Below are 18,803 nucleotides of genomic sequence, written 5' to 3' on the forward strand. Positions count from 1 at the left end.
TGCCTGGTTCTGATTTCGTTCTGGTGCAGTCCAGCCCTTTTTTTTTGTGTTGCGGCGCGGCGATTTCGTGGAAATGCACACGCCCTAGTCCCCATCCAAGGCAAGGTAGGGTCCTCAAGAAAACGGAATCCGAAAAAGATTGGTACGAAATCTCCGTAGGGGGAGGGGGAGGGGGGAGGGGGAAAGGACGAAAAACCAAGGCCACGATGTTTCTTGGTCTGCACCCCACGATGCCATCCATGATGGGGAATAGGCGTGTTATCGGTTATTGCATACGAAATAGTGGAAAACCGTCAAGCAACACATGTCCGTCCGTTTTGCCCCCCGACATTTGTGAATAGCTTCTAGAGATACACCACCAGGTCTAGATCTCGGTCGAACGCAGACACACACACAGCACTCACCCCCGCAAAGAACTATCGTCGTTGGCACAGAGCATCAGGAGAGCAGAGCCGCGTTCGGGCTGTTTCCTTTTTCTTCGTCTGCCTTAGCTGGCTGGCCTCAACTGAGGTTTGCCAATGCACGCTTCAGCTCGATCTCCACGCCGAGGTTATGGTGGAGAATCGATAAAGTGAGAGAGAAAGAAAAAAGATGAGCCCGACCTTGGATTCGAGACCCCTCCCTCGGCATCGCGAACATGAGGAGTCTGGAATCTCTTCGGCTTCAGCCTTCAGATGGGACGGATGAACATCTCTACAGTCGGAGCGAGGATCGTGCCCTGCATGCTCACTCCCTCGCCGTCAAAACCCGGCTTTTCATTCCATGCCCAGGGCCCCTTGGCTCGACATGCGAAATACACAGCAGCAACCGGTTTCCGAGCGCATCTTTCGCGTTCCGGACCCTGGAGGAGCGAGTTTACAGCCCTGGCAGGAAGCCAGCAACCAAGCTCATCCCCCCAGTCCAGACAAGCTCCTGCTCCTGTGTAACGGTTCGCCAGCCCAGGGTGTTTGACGAGGATTGAGGCCTCGAGGGGACAGAAAGAGAGGTGGTCTAGACCGCTCTACGGCCAGACCAGGGGCCAGAGGTCGGGGGAAGCGTTCTGGACCGGTCCACATGCAAAGCAGAAACTCTGTTTTAATGCTGCGTTACTGCGTTGGATTCTGTGGTCGCACCAGGAGTCCAGGACCAAACTTGCAGCGGAATGTCATTGAGAGTCATGTCTAATTATCATCAAATGGTCTCCAGACAGAATGTCACCTCCCGCAAAAGCCGTGGGTAGCCCTATCGCCCCAGCTCCAGCCCGGACTCTGTGAGTCTGGTCTCGTCCACCAAATTCTGCCCACTTGCAGGGGAGGCCTCACGATACCATACGGAGAGACCAGACGGAGATCCGAGGCAGAGGGCAACCATAGTCCAAGCGGGTGATCACACGTTTCGTGCCAGTAAACAGCCATCGGGGATAATAGAGAGTCATCGCAAACACATCCCTGAAGCCTCCCGAGCAAATGACAAGCGAGCAAGAGAATTGAGAAGAGATGTTCACATCGGGTTGATTCGACCTGCAAGCGCTCCCGCGTGCACGACCGAAAAGCACCCGGCTCCGCGCCAGCTGCTTCGGGATCTGCGATGATCTTGCATGGCAACATGCTAAAGAAACCATAAAACTGTCACCAGACGCCGCGGATTCTCGAGCAAGTCCGCATCTCGTGATGCCCGAGAGTGCCGTGGCATCCGGGGCTTCCATTAGATAACCACTTCCAGCCAGACGGACGGACAGGAACAGACAAGACCGTCTGCCCGCATGCACGCTCGCACGCCCCTTCTCTGAAGACTTACCCTTACCCAGCTTCATGAAGGCTATTCCAATTAAACTCGCAGCTCGCAGCAAAAGGCTTGTTTCTTCTCCCTGGCTCCCTACTAAAGAGCACTGCATGTTGGTCGAGTGATGCTTTAGGTAGTGTAGAAGGGGAACTTCCGCAGAGTCGACCTGAATCTAGACCTAGGTAGTCTCTGTATGTCTCTCTCTGACACAATCCAACCCCAAGGTCCATAACCTTTCTTTGTTTGTCAGTCCCCCCCCGGAAAAGAGTTGAAAGGCAGAAACCAAACACAAACGGTCCCGTTTTTTAGTCATTTTCCGCCCTTCTCAACCCCAGTAAATCCACCACGGTATGGTCCGCGAGTCTAGTATTAGTCCGATCGTGATCGTTCAAACCTCAAACTTCCGTCAAGTCACCGAGCGAGCCGAGAGCAAAAGACAAAGGCAAGAGACGGGAGGGAGGAAAGGGAGCTTGATCTTGACAAGGAGAACGGGAATGAGACCGATGGGTTGTTCCCGACGGAGAGCTTCCTTCGTCGGTCTCTCTGGTTCCGATCAAGGCGGAAACATTGGCCAGCTTTGGGCTTTCTCCCTCCATCTGCTTCACCGTCTCCTTTTTGAAACGAGACACGGCGGGACACGTGGGAGATGTCAAGCCTTTCACTCAGAGACAAGGAATACTTCGGATGGCTCTTCCTTTCTGCTGTCCTCGAACTACACTTTCCGCAAGAAACGAACCTAAACCATGACATCAAGTTTCCCTCCCGCCCGCGCGTTCGCGAACCCTACCCAATCCTTCATCAAAAAATTAAAGTAGAATAAACGCCGATTTATCGCCACAAGGTAGTTTCGCGAAAAGACATTTGCCATCGTTATCCAACGCCCTCCTACTCCGACACTCTCTGCTGCAGCATTTCGCTGGCAACAGGGTCCAGACCGTCGTGGAACCCATCTCTTTCATCAAGCCACACGCTTCGTTAGTGAGGCAGCCGCTTCCCGCCCCCAGGTATGTTCCGTCGGCGAGCTTATCAACACAAGCCTTGTGGCAGAAAAGCTTAGCTGTACGCTTGCTCGAGCTAAGTCTCTGCCTCGAGAGAAAACTCTCGAACCACTGGCCGTAGGAGACTCTGTCGTGAGTCACAAGGCATATCCGTACTATTACTGTGAGGCATCAGGCTACGCTCACCCCTCCATCTTGACATCTGTCGCCTTGTCGAGGTTCTTGAGGAGGTAGCTGCGCTTAAAGTACTCGTTGGGATGGACGATTGTCTCGAGTTGTGCAGACGTGAACACGCCCTCGTCCTTTGCCTTTTTAAGTTCCTGCTTGTGCAAGTGCTCGAAAACGCTGGAGGCATGTTAGTCAATGGTCTCCAAAAACGGTAGAAAACAAAACGGAGCATTGAGACGTACCGATTACACGCCATATGGAACTTTTGGTTCTCCTTATCCTCCTTGACGCCCTGCAATGTGGCTCGGTCGCTCACACCCATGCCTTGCATCAGCGTGGTCAGGTTCTCCAAGTTGAAGTGGCGGTAGGGGCAGCCGTGGGCCTCGCCCGAGCCCGGCGGGTGCTCGGTCAGGATCTTCTGACAGCTGAACGGGCTGTAGCCACCTCCGCGACGGTTCGAGTCGCCGCCGACGTCGCCGTACACGTGACGCACGTTGTAACGATACTCCTTGTTGAATGTGTCGTCTGTGATGTTACGGAAGCTCTGCCTCCAGAAGACAAGGCACTCTTCGAGGTTCAGGCCGATGCCCTTGAGGAAAAGAGAGTATTGCAGGCGGCCAAAGTGCTTGAGGTGAGCGTCACGGCGCAGTGAGCGGTGGAGGTGCGACATGCAGGCGGGGAAGTGTTGTGAGAGGTTGTCAATGTTACGGGCGGTGATCTCGGCGCCGAGCGGGGCGCCGGTATTTGAGCTGTATGAGCTGTCTGGTGTGATGAAGTTCTTGGAGAGGTGGTCGAGGATCGGGGTCAGACGGTCGTCTTCGTCGAGTCGGGGAAGAGCGCGTGCGGTAAGCTGTTCAGCGTCAGTATTCACCAGACACTGTGGCCGTGTCGTGAGCCTACCTCTAGTTGTCTCTCCAACCGCGAGACGAACTCTCCGTTCACCATGCTGGCCTGTTCTCTCCCTGGTACAAACGCCTTGCCTGCCTTCAAGAACACCTTGCGCTGCTCCACCAATTCCGGGACCCGGGCCCAGTCAACCTTGAACCATGTGTCGTCTTCTGTCGAAGCCGTCTTGCCCCAGCCGCGCGACATGGCCGCCAGCTCGGACGAGTACTCGCGCTTCTCATCATCCGTAACAGCTTCCCACCAGTCAAGATCCAGGCTACCGACAAAGGCCGCCCGTTCGCTCATGTCGTCGCTGTTGAATCGCAAGCGGAAAAGCATCGTCTCCACGCGAGTAAAGCGACGGCGGAGGTCCTCAGTTCGGGCAAAGGCTAAGCGGAGAATGAAGTGACTGTAGTGATCTTTTTGACGCTGGGCGAAGAGCTTTGGCGAGTGCGAGGTGTTGGACTCGAGCGGGAGGTACTTGTCGAGGAGCGGCTTCATGTGGTTCGCGACTTCTTGGGGGGATTTGTTGCGGAACGCGCAGGCCTCCAACTCGGCAAGGACTGATTGAGAATGTTGTTAGTGGCGGCGAGAGACAGAGATAAGACTGGTAGACGCACCCCTTAGCCGGTCAATGGCCCATTGTTCGAATTGTTCGAGAGTAATGTCGGCCGTCGGCGCGTCGGTGTAAAAGTTGAGTCTGTGGGGATATTCGAGTTCCTTGTAGGCAGGGGAAGCAAACTGCTTCTTGCGATGGTCGACGACATTGCGCCTCTTGGGGTCAATCCGGTTGAAGTCGTGTCGCAACATGTTGGCGTTATGTGAGCATGTGGATATGGGAAAGTCTTGCGTGGGCTTGGTGTTGAGGGCAGACGAAAGTTGGAAATGTTGCTACGGGTTCTGGCGCCGGGGAGACGCGTTGAGTCGCGTCGTCGGGCATTTCAATTAACCGGGTGCTGGCCAATGAAAGGCAGCCGAAATCAGCCATGCGGGTCTGTACGGTCCGGCGTCTAAAGTGTTTCGATTATGTCAGCTTTTTCTCGTGAGCCTTATGTAAGCGCTGGATCCCAGTGTATCGGTTGGCGAGTTCGAGAATGAAGTTCTCTAGGTGCCTTGTCTCCTGTCGTCTTGATGTACTTACGAATATGCCATTCTCTTCTTCTTAGGTATCTCGCTTCCTCCTTGCCTCAGAAACAAGTCCCGTGAACTGGTTTATATGCATGATGGCGCAGAAGTCTGCCTAGAATGCATCATCCTTGCGTGCTACACATCGTAGCGGGCACCAATTCCTAACGTCGGTGTCGGAATCGTCAACATGTCGCGATGGAGGCAGCCAAGGCAGAGCACACTAGACAATGTCGCCTACACAAGTCAACTGCTGCGGCGAATCAATGCCGACCGATGCCCTGAAGCAGCGTATCTGCACGGCATCACATTTCTCGACGCGCATACCGACGCACACCGGCAACTCCAAATCAACGTTTAGTGCCCAGTCACAGCGTCCACGGCGCCCCGCGCGTGACCTGCCGCCGATTCCTAAATTCAGGGGACCCACCACACCTCCGGGGCACCATGTCAGCCTCATCCGCGGGGCCGCTTTCCAGGCATCCCTTCATCAACACCAAGCCGCCCAGCTTCATGGCGGGCTTCCCTTACGTCTCACCACACTCCTCATATCTCAAAGCTGGCATATGAGGTTATTTCTCACCCATTGATTTGGCGCGAGGACCTTTACGCAATCCCCGACTCCTGATCCTCTGCCTCCACTGCCTGACGCCAATGCTGTCCTAGACCGTGAAGATGGCGTCTCTGTCATCTCTAGGTCTGAACCTCCGCCTGGCCGATATCGATGAGAATCTCAAATCTCACCCAGCGGCTCTATCATGGCCTAATAGTAGCTTCGTATCGAATGGGCCGCCAATGAGCCATGACTTTATCGATGATGCGCCGTGTTTCGCTTACACGGAAGTGTTTGAAAGGTACGCTATGCATTTGTCTCATCAGGATTCGAATCATGAAGTTCCATATGTAGCAGTGTTTTTCAATCTTACTTTTCAATTCCTAAAACAATTTTGTATACATTTGATCCTACAATTGTGATCTGTTCTCAGGCACAGCGTCGCTATCATCCCGCTTGGGGTTGCACTTCATGAATGCCCGGGAGCAGACTGGCTGACTTCTAGGTATAACTTCGTCGTGACAGCGGGGAAGTATTCCAAGCAGTTTCGCCTGGCTCAGGGGTCTATCTGCCTCTCTACTCCTCTCCGACATCTCAGCCAGCGTTCACCGTCTCCAAGAGCCGCCTTTCCAAAACCATAGAGATTGAATACCAGAGCTTAACACTACTACAATCACTCGCTATTGCTATGCCCTCTCCTTTCGACCTACCCGATCTGTTGAAGAACTACGCAATTCTCAAGGCTTACTTACACCACCTGGAAAATGTATCGCCATCGCACCCTACAACAGTCGAGCTTCGTCTACTCGTCCGCGACCTACTCCTAGATAGAGCACTATTCGCTGGAATCGGCACTGAAGTGTACCGATCGAGTGGCATACTATCTATCGGTCAGCTTCACGACATGCACCAACGAAGCATAGATGCCGGTTTGGACGACCTCGACGCCTGTTTCGCTCTAGGTCTCCTCCCAGATGTTCTGGATGACGCGTTCCTCGAAGCCTTAGCATCCAAGTTTACCGAGCTTGCCCTTGCTGGTGATCTCACTGCCTTACACGATCTATGCGAACCTGTTGTCCGCACTGGTGAAGTCGAGTGGGAGACAAATCCTGACTTGCTCCTTGAATTGCTCGACAGAGGTCGACTGGACATCTATCGCTATGTTTTAGACCTGGCGTCGCGAACAAGAGACAAATCCACAAGCCAGCCCGGGCCGTTCCTGCGAGACATAACCAACGACCCCCTTCACGTCGCCATACGGCTTGGCCACATTGCGCAAGCAGAGAACCTTCTACAGCAAGGGGTCACCTTTCTAGGTGTTTACGCTGACGACGAGGTGGGCGGCGGCACAGACCCTGTAGTCTTGACACCCTTTTCGGCGGCAGTCTACTGGGGGCAGGCCGAAATTGTTCGCGCGATACTGCTGCGAACACCCCTACCCGAGGGGCTACGAGAGGCAATCGCCATCGCGGTCTCTGATGAGAATACACAGATTATGGAAATTATGCTGGCGTTTGGCTTCATGGACGTTCCACAGTCGACAGCTCCGGATGACACGTTTGACTGTTTTGCAGGCTTGAGCATTATGGAGGCAACTCCCACCGCCGCATTGCCTCGTGTATCGTCCGGCCTGAACTGTACTGGAATTCAGCCGAACGGTATTCCAAGCCTGACCAGTAGCCATCATACCAATCATACCAGCGTGCCAGGTAGCCGCCGCCACGATCGAGAGGCCGATGCCCCCAAAGAACGAGTCCGACGGAGATGCTCTCGCCACCGCCGGCGACTCTTGGGGCAGAGCCTGGTCTCTTCTATGGAGATACTGTGCTCTCAGTTCCATGGGGCTTGTGACTGCTCGGACCATGAAGAACTTCGCGACTTAGCTGGGGACTACGTCCATTCTAATACAGTTTGGGATCGTGGCCTTGGTGTGTTCCGTGGCCTGATGCAGGATAGTCCGCCATCGTCGCTCGTGGAAGTTTTCGACGCACTGCTGGTGGCCAATGCCACATATTTAACGTTGCTTTCAAGTGACGATTCCCTATCTCTACAGTAAGCCATTGCTCTCAATTCCCTGCCTAAGAGCGCACCCTCATGCGTGGTCCTACATCTAGGCATGCCAAAGCTAACATTGACTTAGGTTTGTTGACGACCTTGACCGGTGGCGCTCCATTCTACCAGCATCATCGCAGCTCCTATTCGATGAGCTCGCATTCCGCATGTGGGCATACACGCCGTCAAGTCACAGACCATCACAACTTGACCCAGAACACCTGCCGCATTTCCACGACTTGGCTCAAAACCTCATCTCACTCGAGAAGCGCAAAGAGACCATACCGTCAAGGATTTCATCGCCTGGAATTAGGCTTGCAGCTATACAAAGGGCATTCGATGACCAAGAAACACATGTAGGAGTCAGTAGTATTCAGGCCCAGACGATACCGGGCCGATCACAACCGGGGCAAGCCTCCTATGCCGGCTCATCGACCCAACGCGATGATCTGGTGTGGGCGGATTTTCTACATATGGAACGCTTTGAGGAAACTACTGTCAGACAGCCGGCTCCTTCGTCATCATTTGATGGAGGCTGGGAAGACGTTCTCTCATCGACCACGATGCTGCTCCTCTTCTCGGTGGCTTTCTCCATCGTGCTTGCGCTGATCGTGGGTAAGTGCAGCGTCGCATTGCTTAAGAGTCGTATACTAACATTCCTTTAGGCTTGCACTCTGGATCGGCAAATGCCTTCACCGAGACCTTCACTACTACGTCTCCGGGATATCTTCGTTGCTGTGCTCTACTAGCAGAGTACCTTGGAATGCATGGCATCTCGGTTCATTCCAGCCAAGCTACTGGCCAGCTTTCTGCCCCACCATTCACAGTACAATCGCCAGCCCATGGCTCAGACGCATGTATCACGCCGTCGAGCAGCTTCTCGTCGCTCAGCACACTTGAACTCCGCCGGAACGTATCGTCATCGAGCATAAGGTAGGCCGCTTTCCACCTGGTCCCAACGTTGACTCGTGCTCATATCTTCAACAGCAGCATCGGCAGCGCCGCAGGTTCGACGACATCTCGCTCGACGCCGCGCGACCACCGAAACCGAGGCGATAGACTCCAGTGTCTCACACCGCAATGCACCAAGACGTTCTCAAGTGTGAGCAACCGCAACAAGCACCTTCGCGAGGGGTGCTCGTTTAATCGCGAGAAGAGACAGAGGTACCCGTGCAGGAACGAATGTTGCACCAGGGTCTTAACGACGAAGTGGTATCGAGATACGCATGAGAAGGAGAGATGTCGCTTTCGGAGAGGCGACTGAGTGGGACGCCCATAGAATGAATGGGTGGGCTTTTCGCCGGTGTATTCATGTTGGGATAGTGCAATTCGCACCAAAACAGAGGGCTACTCGCTCATGATGATGAATACCTAGTCAATCAAATTCTTCAAAGGATAAGTTTTGGGAATTATTTGCAAATTGCAGATCTTCCGGAAATCGACGTGGGCACAGTGGGACCCGCCGTTGGGGGCGCAACTTCTGTAGTGGGTATATATAGCCGCTAGACAGCTCCCCCTCCAACCAACTATCACTGGATGTCAACATCCACCAATCCCCGATAGTCTAGTGGTGAGGATATCTGCTTGTCATTGAAGATTCAACGATTCGCAGGGGACCGGGGTTCAATTCCCCGTCGAGGAGTAATCTTTTGCTTTTTTGCCAATCGGGTCATTTAATTCTGTCGATCACCATCGTAGCTATCCAATCAGCTTAATTTTGGACGCAAAATAGCTGAGCCCACGGAGATTGACCCTGTTGAATCCATCGATGCATCACAACACCACAAGCCTCTCCAGCACGTCTCGAAACCAACATTAAGCCACATAGAACTCTACTTTTACCTATGCCGTCTTCTGAAGCATCTCTCCGAATTACTAACGAAACTGGCCCGTCTTGGCAGTGCACAAATAGCTGGCGGATTCAGTGGCGTCCAGGCTTCAACGTTTCGACTCTCCGAAACGGCACTACTGTTTAGGTCAACGCTGACTAGATCCGTCGCTAGGACGTTTAAAATGAGAACCTCACCCCTCCATCGCGCACAGTCGACATCGAGGTGGGGGACAGGGCAACGGGTTTGCAATGGAAGAAAAGGAATCGAGCAAAAACACAATGTGTCCCATGGCAGAGTGGCTTCCACTCTCCTCGATTGCCCAATGTCCATCTGCCCGTCCACTCAGATATAGACGACAAGAACATCACCAAGAAACCATCACCGGCATTCGTGATGCACATTCTCGCAGTGCTCCTCTTCGGTGTCGTATTCCCGGCATGTGCGCGCTCAGAGAACCGCTTCCGCCGCCCACCGGGCCCGGGTCCGGCAGGAGACTTCCGGGATAACCCAGTCTACACCCTCGGCGACAACATTGACTTGCAGTGGGAGATGGATCTCAAGAATATCGACCTGATTTTGTGGCAGCAGCAGCCCACGGGAAATGTCAAGGGGCCCTATGCCAAGCTCGCATGTAAGTCCCTACGACAACATACTTTCTCAGAGTTGCGTCTGACACCATTGCAAAGCCAATTCCACGGTGAAGAGCCTCGTCTGGACCGTAGGCTACGCAGGCTTTCCTTCAACAATGAATCCAGACCTGAGCCAGGTCTACTTCCTTCAACTCTTCAAGACGGGACAGTCGGGCAGCAGCGCGACATCTCACTACTTCAACATCACCGAGCCCGACAGCACATCAACCTCAACATCATCCGCAACAGCCACAACAACAGCCCTCGCCCTCGCATCAGCAACCCCAACGTCAACCCCAGACTCCTCCCCGGCACAAACACCAACCACCACCCCCACGGACGAAGACCAACTCTCAAGCACCGCAGTCGCGGGCATCGCCGTCGGCGCGACGCTCGGCGCCCTCATGCTCCTCGTCCTCCTCGCGGGGCTGGTCCGCAGGTACGTCAAGAGGAGGCGGGACATGGCCGTCCACACGGAGGGCGACATCCTCGTCTACGCCGAGCGGCAGCTGCGGGCCAAAGACGAGGCCGCCGCGTGGAAGCTGGAGTTGCCGGCGCACAGCCGCGAGCGGTTCGAGGTGGAGGCGTGCGAGCCGAGGCACGAGATGCCTGCTGAGCCTGTGGGTGTTGGGATGGAGAGGGGGTGAAGCGTTTGGTGGCGAATTATGGTGGTCGGGTGCTATTTGTTTCTGATGGGTTGGGTAGAAGTCTTTCGCTTTGGTAAGGAGTCGAGGTTTCTGTTCTCAAAGCAATTCGCATTTCTTCTCGGTGGAAGCTTTGTTTGTCGTTCAAGCGGCGGATTTATTCAGCATGCAAAGACTTATCTGTGAGTCTGACGAAGTACCTTCTTAAAAGAACTCGACTCGCTTGGGTGTTGCGCTACCTGAAGTTCGATCGGATTCCAAATCTAGAGCGGCACAATGGGACGAGCAACGTACTCAGATGCATATCTGACTATACGATTAACTGAAAATGGTTATTCAGCCTGTTCCTACAAGAAAAATATCGTACACGAATAATAATTAGGCAAGCTACAAAGTTAGATTTTGGGCAACAAGATGTTGGCGTACTGCGAGACGTTTATGAATTATCAGTACTCGTGAGGGAGACTGGACTAGATATCAGAGGCAACATTGAATCAACTGAATAAATCCGGCAATAAAAGGATAGTAGCCAGCAATAAAAGGCGGTGCACTGCCCGCTTTTCATTTGGTTATCTTGGAAGGTATATACCAACACGTCTCGAAGCTGATAAACTTGTCGATGAACACCACACCAACTCTGGTCAACCGCCATGGGAACTTCCTGGTGTTCAGATTGACTCAAGTACGATCATCCTTTGCGCGAAAGTCTATATACATCGAACAATCAAGGATGCCTTTCAGCCGCGTCAAATGTGCAGACCCTCCAACATGGGCCAGCACAGTCAGCCTGGCTATTGAGTCATGCAATAAGGTTGATGACTATCCAGGGAGAGCTCAGGAAGTCTCTACAGACTAGGAAACTGCGGGCTAATTACTGTGGGATCTCGAAAGATGTATACCGGAGGTGATCGAAAATGAACAAAGGGGAATGCTGAATGTATTCCGCGTTGACCTCTATACCTTCATCAAGACATCTAATGCATTATGATGATGCAACTTGGAAAACAACATCGAAAGGTTAGGGAGATTCTGCAGTTGATGACACGGGATCCTAGGGCGGTGGTGAATAAGCGAAGAGTTCAAGAATTATAAAGAGCGAGAAAGAAGATAATCCACAAGGACTCAGAGTCTCTATAGTCTCGAAACGGTATTTATGCTGATCTCATTGACTTTCATGTATGCATGTACATCCTCGATATCAGCCATGAGACTGCGATGGTCGCCAATTAAGCGGGCATGTGATGTTTTTCGTACGTCCGTGCCGCTTAGGTGTAGCAGAGAGAGTTGTCCCAGCCGGGAATCCTCTCTTTAGCAGGCCCTCTTCCAAGGAAAGGGGCAATACGATTCAGCATTTTCTGACGTTGTCTCTGAATGAGAAACCGTCCCTCATCGAGTGACTAACAGATACGTATCTCTCGCCTGAGCCCACATCATTGCTCCGATTCCGGTTCCGACTCAGACGACGGCTCATCAAAAGGCTTCCTACCAAAAGCGCAGTATCTAGGTTGAAAAGTCAGTGAAAGAAACTTCCTTATTTCCAAAGCGAGGGGGAAACAGTCATCTTCAGAGAGAGAGAGAGAGAGAGAGAGAGAGAACTCACATATCCCAGTACGCGTGAATATTCCGATTATGCAAATCCTTCCTCACCCCGCTGCAAAACACCAACGTCTCGTCGCGCGTCCACCCCAGTACGCGCGTGAAGAGCGCCAGCGCCGACGCCTCGCACCCCTGCAGGCTGCTTTCCTGCGAATAGCGCCCAATCTCCTTGAGGTGGTCGTTCTTGGGCCAGTCGTGCAGCGGCCAGATGCGGTGGGCCTCGACCACGTCGACGAAGCCGGCGCGGAGGAGCAGGTTCTTGAAGAGCGCGGGGACGGTGACGGGACGGCCCATGCGGTCGCAGGCCTCCATGAGGAGGGTCGACCACTCGGCCACGGGGGACTTGGGGTCCATTGTGCCGTCTTGGCATTGGAGGGGGAAGCAGTTGTCCGTCATTTCGACGTAGCCTCCTGGTTCGAGGTTGCTGGGAGGGTGGGGAAAGAGAACCTGGGAGTTAGCCTTTTCTTGCGTGCTGCGAGGGTCTGGGATGTATACGCGTATGTGTGGTTGAGTGGGTAGGTAGCTTGAGTTGATGCGCGGGTGCGTACGTGTGCATGTGAGTAGAATAGGAGGGAGGGAGGGGGAACAGCTCACTCATAGGCTTGTCTGAGAAGCCTTTCCCAATCCGCGATAGCCGAGTTCATGTGTCGGATGTGAATGAAGTCGAATTTCGTGGACCATGTCCAGTCCTTTTCGATATCGTCGACTTCGAAACTGCAATTTGGGGGGACGCTGGAGATCCACCACGCCTCTCATCAGCCAAAACTCGCGTGGAGGGGGTTGGAGGGGGGGGGGGGGGTCGCAAAACCAAGGGGCCAGAAGACAAAGACGTACAAACCAGGTTGAATAGGACTCAAATCGACGCCAACAACCTGCGTCAAGGAAAAGAGAAAAGTCAGCTCCGGTGTTGTTCACACATTGTGTACTCAACACTCATAGAGAATATCCATTAATGAGAAGGGGAGGAGCTCATACGGTTGCTGAGGGATGCGATTCGGCTGCAAGAAGATGTCAGTACATCCAACATAACGATGAAAGGCTTTCCGTACCGTAGTCTATCGCCCAAATGCCAGTCCCGGTTCCGATATCCAGGACCGCCTTGGCGCCCATGACCTTTGGGCACATGCACAACTTGCCGTCAAACGTCAAGCGCCAAAGGTGATGTGTGAGGTCTGTTTGTTGGCGCTTGTTTATTAGTTACCTGCGTCAGTCGTCCTTTTTGCTTGAGTGACCCTTGACTTGCCTAGGCGATCTTGTTCTAGCTGTAGGGCCGGATTGTTAGCTGAAGGTTGGGTAGGTAGGTGGAAGTTTTCCCGTAAGGATAATTCCTCACAGCAGAGAAGAGGAGAGGCGGAGAGGGAGGGGTTTGGACAAACCTCGTCGTTGGGCAGGATATAAGCTATGAACCCAAGCCAAGTCAGTTCAACAAATACCGACCCGAATGGGATTACGTGCCATCATCATCGGAATCTTCTCATCAATTCCGGAATACATATATATATAAGAACTCACTTCCATCGCTGAGAGCGTGGTACCTCCGCCCATTCTCTTTCCGATACTGGCGAATGCTCGACCGTAGTGAGCTCAGGGAGCTTGCCCTGGACTACGACAGAGAAAAAGAGAAAAGGAAGTTAGTCTCAAGCTTTTCAAAACCAGACGGAGAGGACGTGTCAACGAACTTCTTCACTCCAAGTGTCATCATCGTAGCGAGGATCATGAGGTTCCTATTATTTTTCATTGTAAGCCTCCAAACATGATCAGGAAAAAAAGTATATTTGGCAAGAATACAATAGGGGAATAAGGGGGGGGGGGGGGTTGAAAAAAAAATGAGATGAAGAAAAATTAAGAACAGGGACGTACGGCTTCGACTTCTTGAGGAGGATAATGAGAAGGCACGACGTGCGGCTGAGCAGGCGCAGCAACGTGAGGGGTTTGTTCTGCCGGCGCGCTGGCCTCTCGCGTATCGACGCTATCGGCCATCTCTGCACAACTGACTCTGTCTTGACCCCTTGGCGGATCCGAGAGTGCGGAATTCCTGCTCTCAGTCACCTTGTACGCTTTGTCCGATTTCGTGCCCGTGGCTTGCCGAGTTACTCCAGAGCGAGAGGGATCAAAAGAAAAGCATGAGGCCGAAGAGAGAGAGAGAAGCAGGGAGGGAGAGAGGAAGGGTGGGGTGGGAAAGTAGAAAGAGAAGCTGGCCGCGGCCATCAATCTACCCTTTAAATCCCATTGGAAATGGGATTGCTTACCCAAGCTGAAATGTGCCTCCTACCCATGCCCAACGAACCCCCTCATCCATCTCCTCCTTCTCCTCTTGGTTTCCGCTTCTCCATGAGGTACTATGATAAGTCCCAGTCCCCTCTCCAAGGTACGCTAAGGTACGGATACACTCGCGCGGATAACATGACATCCACCAAGAAAGCCCCGCTACCTTACCTCCTTAGCCTGGCACGCCTGGTTGGTTGGCGATATTGGCTCGGCGTGTGTGCGGGAATCGGCCGCCCCAGCAAGCCAGATATCGAAGAGAACAACAAACCCGATGGTGTGATTGGACTAGGGTCTTTTTGCTTCGGCATGCATGCAGATGCAACATACACAACTAACACTACGGATACCCACGCTACCGCTTCCCCCGGCCCTCAAGCTTAGCCCAGCCCTTTTTGCTGCGATTCGGCCGCGAGGCGGTGACACGGCGGCCCATCCGTTCAGTGTTCCTGCCGCTCACTTACCTACTTAGGTACCTGACCTGGTCCTGCATGTACGCAGTACGGAGTTCACGCCGACCGTTTTCTGTCCTCCATTGGCGTCATCGCTTAAGCGCTACGGAAGATTGTGGGTTTTTTTCCCCCTCTCCATTGGTGTATACTTTAGTGGTACAGATACAGAGTATTTTAGCATACCTGTTCCCGTCTGTCTCGTTTGGGGCGGCGAGCGGGAGGCGGCTGGGAGGGAGTCCCGGGCCTTAGTTTGCGGTCCCCCCCTCCCCCCTTGGGTAAAAGTACCTCCCAACACCAAGAATAGATCTCATTTCCTGGGAACTGTTGGAACTTTGATGAATGTTTCCAACAATCTCACGCCAGCAGAGCGGCTCAAATGGGACGAACGAAAAGAAGATCAAGACATATAGATCTCCCTGATTAGCTGTATGACGGTGATGCCTTGCGTAGCTTGCGCATGTAAAGAGGCAAGTTTGTTTATGTTGGAAGTTTTAGAAATCAAAGTCGATCTCATCGCGACGCTATGTAATTGGTTGGGGGTATCATCAAGTTGCAAAAAAAAAAAAAGAAAAAAACCCAAAAAACCCAAAAAAAGAAAAAGAAAAAAAAAAAGACCGCCCAACTCCAAGTTCTCCGTAATCGAGGAAGCATAAAACAGTAAAAAAAAAAAAAAAGACAAGAGGACCGTCCGTCTACCGGTTGACCAAAGTCTGAGAAACGTGGATCTGATCCCTGGCGCAGAGTAAAATGAGCCTCGCTTTCCCAGCTACCTTAGGTGAAGCAGCATCTCGCGGTGCTTCTCCCCGTGATTACAGAGTAGGAAAAGAAGAAAAGACGTCTGCCGTCACACGGCGTGAAACGGTTTCTGCCCGTACACGAAATATCTACCACAGTGGAAGAGTCAGCCAAGAACGCAAAACCCGCGGTAAAGCTAAGAGGGCGAAAATGAAAGGGGGAAACAAAACGTACACCTCCCAGTAACCATGCACCCTGGCCTCCCTCAACTCGGTCTTGACCTCTTCGCAAAATTCGACTACCTCGGAACGACTCCATCCCAGCACGCCCGTCCCCAGCTTGAGGATCGAGGCCTCGAGGCCCGCGAGGCTGCCGGCCTGCACCCACCAGCCCAGGGCGCGCATCTTGGGGTCCCAGGACCAGGGGCTCACGGGCCAGACCCGCTTCTTCTCGACCACGGCCTCGAAGCCGGCCTCCTCGAGCATCGCCTTGAAGTGACGGGGCGCGTCAATGGGACGGCCAATGGCCGACGTGGCCTCCATCAGCATGGCGGACCACCGAGCGATGGCGCTGGTCGGGGGCATGGTGTTGTCGGGGCAGATGATGGGGAAAGCGTTGTCGTGGAGCTCGATGAAGCCGCCTGGCTCAAGGTGGCTGGAGACTGTGATTAGTGTGCCGCAGTTTGGAAAGAGAGTCATGAGTTTGCGTGCTCACTTGAAGGCGCGCGCGAGGAAGTCGGGCCAGCTTGCGAAACATGCATTCATGTGTCGGACAAAGATAAAGTCAAAATAGTCGGGCCACACCCACTCCCTCTCTACGTCGTCGATTTCGAAGCTGCAGTTGGCGGGGACACTTTTCACAAGCATGGCATGTCAGCATGTCTCTTCCAATGCACGCGTTCGCTGTTTCTCGGCCAGGCAGAATCAAAAACTTACCTGTGAGGTTGAATGGGACTAATGTCGACACCAATCACCTGTTTTCCGTTAAAAAGATACAAAGTCAGCCAAGATACTCGATAGTGAGAAGATGGGCCATCCACCCATTCGCTTGCTCATACGTACCTCAGCTTCGGCGCGCATATCGGCTGGCGATTGAGTTAGTGGGTTGTGATCAAATGTGCTCAAGGTACATGGAAGCTTTCACAGCATGCACTCACCAAACGCAATGGCCCAGACGCCAGTACCCGTTCCAACATCGAGTACTCTCCTGGCGCGCTTCCGTTTGGGACAAAAGCAGAGCATCTCGCCTGACGTTCGTAGCCAGCACTGATGTTGCAAATCTAAAGGGGGGGGGGGGGGATGAGTTGAGCCCAAAACGGACGGAAGACGAGACCGAGGGTCTTGATGAGCCAAACTTACCTAAACGGTCCTGCTCCTTCTATTTAGGGATAAAGAGAAAGACATTAGTTGACGGTGATTACCTCAAAAGGCCAAAAGGGCGGTAGAGAGGTGAAAACAAACAAGATCATTGGGTAGGGGATATTCTGCGAAGAATGAGTTAGTCATTGGATGAGGCATGTATACGGTTAGTATGTGGTCACCACTTACGCTGGTCTCGTGCACTGTTGTACGTCCGGCCATTTTCTTCTATGAACAACGTTGTGGCATATTCCGGGGTGATGGAATGCAATGAAGGAACGAAGCCAACAAAAGGGCCGGTGGCCTTGAACGTTGACGAAGAGAAAAAGGTCAGCAGGCGGCACAGCACGGCATGACACGCGGGGAAACAGTTGTAAGTAAGGTGAAGAGAAGATGACATACCGGCGGCGCCGCGGGAGCATCGATGGAAATTTCGGATTCGTTGTCAGACGCAACGTTGTTCTCGTTCTCATGGTCGTTCTCGTCGGCGGTATCCGCAGCCTCGGTCTCGTGAAGTGAGTCGCGATCAGAAGCAGCGGCGTCGCTCACGGCTGGGACCCCCGGCGCAACGTTGCCCGCCGTCGCCGTGTCATGAACGGTTGCAGGCAAGGGCGGCGGCGGCGGCAGAGGAAGCGACAGCGGCGGCGGCAGTTGTGCTCTGCCATGGACGAAATCCTGAATCAGCAACGCCATGGTCTGCTCGAGGGTGAGGGTGGGCAGAGCGTCCTCGTCCTGACTGGCCTCCGCGTGGCCGGAGCCGCTGGCGTCGGACATTGTCGCGCACGCCCTCGGCCGGGGAAGCCCGACGGAAAATGAACAAAGTATAGGAAATGAAGTGCGAGGTGTGCTGCGCGCGCGATGGCGGCATAAAGGTTGAGTTGCAGAGGCGGACGAGACCCAGTTGGCAGAGATTGAAGGGAAAGGGAGAGAGAGAGAGAAAGAGAGAGAGAGGTTGGGTTTATGTCTCAAAAGTCTGAGCCTTGTTCGTGCTCCTCCCACTTTCCCCTTCGTCTTCGTCTTCGTCTTCCCCCCCCCCCCCCCCCCCCCCCCCCCCCCCCCCCCCCCCCCCCCCCCCCTTCCCCTCTCCCCCTTTCCCCCCCTCTTCGCGCCGGTGGGCGTGGCGTGCAGGGGGTGGGGGGCGGTCGTCTGTTGTGTGGGTTGCCCTTCCCCCCCCTCTCCCCCTCCCCCCCCCCCCCCCCCCCTTTAGTTTCCCTTCTCCGAGTCCTAAGTCCTTTGGCAAGGTACCTTACCTGGCACCGTATGGGTGCATTTGCCTACGGACCTGAGTACGGTTGGGGTGGGCTCTCCTTCTGGCTGGCCGCTTCACATCACCTACCTCAGGTACCTAGGGTGATAGGTACTCCTTTCTACTGTTGGCCGTCAAAAAGTGACCTAAAGACTCCCCGCTGACCAAAAGAGGCCCCCCGTCCCTCCCCACCAGTTGGTCGCTGCTGGAACTCTGTTGGAACCAGGGTATATCTGGCAGTCTTTTTTCGCGGTACCCAGGGGGGGAAAGCAGAGCAAGAGAGGGGAGGGGAACGGTTGGTGCAGTGCCCAGCCACTGTTGGGAGAGGGGACCAGAAACCCTTCCCCCCCCGGTCTCCCCCCCTCTCTTCCGCTCTCCCCGGGCTGGACGTGATTGGTGCTACGCCGCATGCGTGGGCTCATTCTTGCATTTTTTTCTCGCAGCGGGCGCGGGAGAGTGAGAGAAGAGAAGACAGGAGAGTGAGAGAGAGAGAGAGAGAGAGAG

At 53.8% G+C, this 18,803-nt stretch overlaps 5 protein-coding genes across 5 annotated transcripts; 2 read left to right on the forward strand and 3 right to left on the reverse strand.

The window, feature by feature from the left end:
- Window positions 1-2,941: 2,941 nt before the first annotated feature.
- CABS01_01094 (eukaryotic and archaeal DNA primase) lies at window positions 2,942-4,622 on the reverse strand (the record flags this gene model as incomplete). Its single annotated transcript, XM_060534474.1, has 4 exons — window positions 2,942-3,104; window positions 3,170-3,777; window positions 3,828-4,375; window positions 4,433-4,622. The coding sequence occupies 4 exons, from the start codon at window positions 4,620-4,622 to the stop codon at window positions 2,942-2,944; spliced, it is 1,509 nt and encodes a 502-aa protein (XP_060401552.1).
- A 990-nt stretch (window positions 4,623-5,612) lies between these two features.
- On the forward strand, window positions 5,613-8,806 carry CABS01_01095 (uncharacterized protein; the record flags this gene model as incomplete). Its single annotated transcript, XM_060534475.1, has 5 exons — window positions 5,613-5,791; window positions 6,016-7,542; window positions 7,631-8,157; window positions 8,208-8,475; window positions 8,530-8,806. The coding sequence occupies 5 exons, from the start codon at window positions 5,613-5,615 to the stop codon at window positions 8,804-8,806; spliced, it is 2,778 nt and encodes a 925-aa protein (XP_060401553.1).
- Window positions 8,807-9,569: 763 nt separating this feature from the next.
- CABS01_01096 (uncharacterized protein) lies at window positions 9,570-10,650 on the forward strand (the record flags this gene model as incomplete). Its single annotated transcript, XM_060534476.1, has 2 exons — window positions 9,570-10,005; window positions 10,061-10,650. Coding segments are annotated over 2 exons (1,026 nt in total), but the record flags the coding sequence as incomplete, so codon positions are not given.
- A 1,427-nt stretch (window positions 10,651-12,077) lies between these two features.
- Window positions 12,078-14,223, reverse strand: CABS01_01097 (methyltransferase domain-containing protein; the record flags this gene model as incomplete). Its single annotated transcript, XM_060534477.1, has 9 exons — window positions 12,078-12,147; window positions 12,248-12,667; window positions 12,838-12,957; window positions 13,078-13,115; window positions 13,219-13,241; window positions 13,293-13,428; window positions 13,620-13,642; window positions 13,756-13,846; window positions 14,104-14,223. 9 exons carry the CDS (start codon window positions 14,221-14,223, stop codon window positions 12,078-12,080), a joined length of 1,041 nt encoding a protein of 346 aa, XP_060401555.1.
- A 1,581-nt stretch (window positions 14,224-15,804) lies between these two features.
- Window positions 15,805-17,827, reverse strand: CABS01_01098 (methyltransferase domain-containing protein; the record flags this gene model as incomplete). The annotated part of the gene is made up of 10 exons (XM_060534478.1): window positions 15,805-15,844; window positions 15,930-16,349; window positions 16,410-16,547; window positions 16,631-16,668; window positions 16,757-16,779; window positions 16,852-16,941; window positions 17,054-17,072; window positions 17,156-17,178; window positions 17,243-17,357; window positions 17,456-17,827. The coding sequence occupies 10 exons, from the start codon at window positions 17,825-17,827 to the stop codon at window positions 15,805-15,807; spliced, it is 1,278 nt and encodes a 425-aa protein (XP_060401556.1).
- Window positions 17,828-18,803: the final 976 nt, after the last annotated feature.

Source organism: Colletotrichum abscissum, assembly GCF_030869225.1.
Source record: "Colletotrichum abscissum strain IMI 504890 chromosome Unknown Scaffold_2.1, whole genome shotgun sequence".
Lineage (NCBI taxonomy): Eukaryota > Fungi > Ascomycota > Sordariomycetes > Glomerellales > Glomerellaceae > Colletotrichum > Colletotrichum abscissum.